The sequence below is a fragment of the Wolffia australiana genome, chromosome 11 (genome assembly GCF_029677425.1).
Source record: "Wolffia australiana isolate 7733 chromosome 11, ASM2967742v1".
Lineage (NCBI taxonomy): Eukaryota > Viridiplantae > Streptophyta > Magnoliopsida > Alismatales > Araceae > Wolffia > Wolffia australiana.
In genome coordinates, this window is record NC_135845.1 from 11,243,619 (window position 1) to 11,247,943 (window position 4,325).

General features: G+C 40.3%; 1 protein-coding gene across 2 annotated transcripts; it reads left to right on the forward strand.

Annotated features, from left to right (window-relative positions):
• On the forward strand, nucleotides 1-4,325 carry LOC144709856 (putative inactive poly [ADP-ribose] polymerase SRO5). Of its 2 annotated transcripts, none has more exons than XM_078583510.1 (6): nucleotides 1-171; nucleotides 1,901-2,324; nucleotides 2,430-2,671; nucleotides 2,765-2,877; nucleotides 2,950-3,045; nucleotides 3,150-3,284. In XM_078583510.1, exons 2-6 carry the CDS (start codon nucleotides 1,903-1,905, stop codon nucleotides 3,195-3,197), a joined length of 921 nt encoding a protein of 306 aa, XP_078439636.1. In that variant the 5' UTR covers nucleotides 1-171; nucleotides 1,901-1,902; the 3' UTR covers nucleotides 3,198-3,284. The 2 variants fall into 2 exon arrangements, with proteins under 2 accessions (XP_078439636.1, XP_078439635.1); XM_078583509.1 differs by lacking the exon at nucleotides 3,150-3,284 and adding an exon at nucleotides 3,724-4,325 and having other exon boundaries at nucleotides 21-171.

A 4,325-nucleotide genomic window follows, 5' to 3' on the forward strand; every position in this document is an offset into this window, starting at 1 on the left:
CAAGAAATCGAGAGGCGGTTGCGGGTTTCTTGTGGAGGAATTATAATCCCGCCAAGTTCATAGGCCGCTAATCTTTGCTGGCTCAAGTTAAGCGATCTTCGTTTAACGTGTTTAAGATTATCACGGCGAACAGAGGCTGGTGGATTATCAATCTACGTTAATTCTGATAAGGTCTCATTTTCATTCTTAGAAAGTTATTTGGTGATTCCGTGTGCCTTTTTCTTCGCTGTTTTGCGTTTTATCAATCTTCATTGATTATGGCGAGGTCTCATTTTCTGTGATACTTGGAAAGTTATTTGGTGATTCTGTGTGCATTTTTCTTCACTTTTCTGTGTTTTATCAGTCTCCAGTGATTCTGGGAAGATCTCATTTTGATGCTTAGAGAGTTATTTCGTGATTCCGTGTGCATTTTTCTTCACTTTTCTGTGTTTTATCAATCTACAATAATTCTGATAAGATCTTATTTTCTGTGACACTTAGAAAGTTATTTGTTGATTCCGTGTGCATTTTTATTCACTTTTCTGTGTTTTATCAATCCACAATAATTCTGGTAAGATCTTATTTCCTGTGATACTTAGAATTTATTTAGTGATTCCGTGTGCATTTTTCTTCACTTTTCTGTGGTTTATCAATCTACAGTAATTATGATAAGATCTCATTTTGATACTTAAAGAGTTATTTGGTGATTCGGTGTGCATTTTTCTTCTATTTTCTGAGTTTTATCAATCTTCAGTAATTCTGGAAAGATCTCATTTTGATACTTAGTTATTTGGTGATTCGGTGCGGATTTTTCTTCACAGCTCTGTGTCTTATTCCTTTTTCTTTTTGCATTTGATTTTAGTCCAAGACCTACGAATTTTTCCGCATATGAAGGATTTTCTTCTGATTTTCCTGTTTATTTGCATGTAGTAAATCATATTTCTCTAAAATACCCTAGTTTGGATTCGGTTGGTCCTTTGTTCTCGGTGACAGGGATTTTTCACTTTTATCTACTTTGCTTTGCTTTCTTTCCTTGTCCAATATAATGGAAACTGTGGACAAAATTTTCGATTCAGACTTAGAAGATTATAAAACCATGCTGGACTATTACTTGTCGAAATTCCTTGGATTGAAAGCGCAGCTTTTAATTTTCGATACCTTGTCCAAGATTATTGAAACTATGGAGAAATTTACGATTAAGGCTTAGAAAATTATAAAATCATGCTGGATTAGTACTTGTTGAAATTCCTTTGATCCAAAGCGTAAATTCTAATTTTCGATTCCTCGCCCAAGATGATGGAAACTAAGCAGAAAATTTTCGATTAAGGCATAGAATATTGTGAAATCATGCTGTATTTGTACTTTTCGAAATTCTTTTGATCCAAAGCGTAAATTCTAATTTTCGATTCCTTGCCCAAGATGATGGAAACTAAGGAGAAAACTTTCGATTCAGGCAAAGAATATTATGAAATCATGCTGGATTAGTACTTGTCGAAATTTCTTTGATCCAAAGCGTAAATTCTAATTTTTGATTCCTTGCCCAAGAGGATGGAAACTATATTATTGAAACTATGGAGAAATTTTCGATTAAGGCATAGAAGATTGGACAAGGAAAGCCCAGCTTCTAATTTTCGATACCTTGTCCAAAATTATTGAAACTATGGAGAAATTTTCTATTAAGGCTTAGAAGATTATTAAATCATGTTGGATTAGTACTTGTTGAAATTCCTATGATTCAAAGCGCAAATTATAATTTTCGACTACTTGTTCGAGATGACGAAAACTATGGAGAAAATTTTCGATTAAGGTTTAGAAGATTATAGAATCATGCTGGATTAGTACTTGTCGAAATTGCTTGGATCGAAAGCGCAAATTTCTAATTCCGTTGAAATCTTATTAGTTCTCATAAAAAATCTATCAGGTATGGATGGAAACTTGCAAGATGAATCGGCTAGCTGCGAAAGTTGTATTTCTGAAGAGGAGAAAACGAGCGGGGAATACGCTACCTCTGAATCTAGAGCAAAGTTCTTGCTTAAACTCGGTGAATTAGATGAAGATCTAGCCAAAATAAAGCGACTTCTTTATTCCAATCTTGGAAATATCGCCTCTGCTCTTTGCCCTGTGCAAGCAATTTATCAAAATTTGCATACTTTCGGCTCATCAAGGGCTCGTTTGGAAGCCTTCGAGCTCTGCACAGAGGCTATGAACAAGAAAAGGGGCAACGCAAACATCAGAAAAGCCTGGTACGGTTGTTCTAAGCATGAAATTCTTGAAATACTTCGACATGGTTTCGAAATCTCTGGCAAGGGAGCATATCTCTCCCCTCTGACCAAACCCATAAACTGGTAAGAAAATTTAATATATTTTTTTTTAGTCTCCGATTTTTCAGAAAAAAACTTGAAAAAAAATTAAACCGATTTATTGATCTTTTTCGTCGGTTTTTTGGGCAGCATTTTGACAACGTCGCCAGATAATAATGGATTGCAGTACTTCCTTCTTTGTGATGTGATTTTGGGGAATATGGAGGAGATTCAACCTCCTTCAGATCAGCTATGTCCGAGCGTTGACCAGTTTGACTCTGGCGTGGACAACAAAGATGACCCTTGTCAGTACATAATCTGGCCTGAAAATGTGAAAACCCACATTTGCCCTCTGTATGTCATCACCATCAAGTCCTCTTTTCTGCGTGGAAGTAAGTTTATTCATCTGTTCATGTGGCCAAAGTTCTTTTCCAAAACATTATTAACATTATATTAATATTACGTTGAATTTTCGTCTGAATCAGATCGGCTGCCCACTTCGCCCTGGATACCCTTTTCAAGATTATTTCCTGTGTTGGCTGCCTCTCTTCCTCCGGAAAATGTCTGCTTCGTCAAAAGAATCCACCGGGCTTTTATGGTAATTTACTCGTTTTTAGTGTAATTAATTATCGTTTTAGTGAAAAAAAATGGGTTTTTTTTTAATTACCAGGAGGGGAGAATTACTCGACATCAGCTGGTTTCTCGGGTGAGGAAGATCGCCGGAGATGAATTGCTGCAAACAGCGATCAGAATCTTTGGCTCAAAGGTGCTTTTTTCCCACGTAATTCGGCATTTTAATTTCGAAATTGCTTGAATTATTTCTTTAATAAAAGAAGGAAAAATCCACCTCTGGCGACCGATTCCTTGCAGGTGCCATTCCGAAGTCAACGCGGTTGGGGAACGAGGACGGATAAATAAATAACCCGTTGACTAAATTACTCGGCGACTTTGGTCGCATTCATTAAAGTCAAACACATTATATTTCTAACGGGGTTCTTTCAATTTGATGGTGGTTCTATCCGGACGCGTTGACTGCGCGTCACGGTTGAACGGAGTCCGTTCTGTTTGAACTCGTGCCGTAATTCGATGGTGGGCCCCATCGCTTACACGGCGCTATATATAAAACCGCCATCAATTTGAAAAAAGAGAGCCAGAAAGAGATCGTACGCAATTCGACGGAGGCGGAATCGACGAGCGCGGAGATGATCTCAGGTGAGAAAACTCTCCCCCTCGCGAAGATGAATCGCGATCGAGATCTCTTCGAATTGCACCGGCAAAGATTGTTGTTGTTATTGTTGTATTCGTTTTGTTATTGTTGTTGTTCGCTGAGATGTATCGCGATCGATGAATCGCGATCGAGATCTTTTCGAATTGCATAGGCGAAGATTGTTGTTGTTGTTTTTGTTATTGTTCGCTGAGGACGAGATCTTCTTGCTTGGAACAGGAGACGAGAAATCGGTCGAACAGAGCGAGAACAGCGACGACGAGGAATTCGAGTTTGCCGCTCCTCCCGACGCCCCCGAATGGACCTTCCACGATCGATCTCGATCCGCGCAGATCGGAAGGCCAGGCGATGACCGGATCGCGCGGGACGACGACGACGACGACGATTTCGCGTTCGTCCTCCCCGGCGTCAACGAACCGGCGGTCGACGATCGGGATTTCGAATTCGCCGTCGAATCCGTCATCGCCGACGCCGCGGACGCCGTCACCGCCGACGAGATGTTCTCCGGCGGCCGGATTCGGACGACGTGCCCCGTCCTCGGCGTTGTCCGTCCCGAGGCGCCGAAGCGGGAACGCGGGCCCTTGCGCTTGCTGATGATGAAGGAGAGAAAAGAGGAGACGTCATCGTATTCGTCATCGTCTTCGTCTTCGTCATCGTCATCGAATCCGGCGTTTCCCCGCAAAAAGGGTAGTTGGCGCTCTTCCAGGTGGTGGCCCCACTGTAAGGTTTGATTCTTTCGTGCTTTTACAACATATTCAACTTGTAAATGACTGGTTCACAGATTTGTTAAATATTGACGATTATTTACATGTTTATAAGAA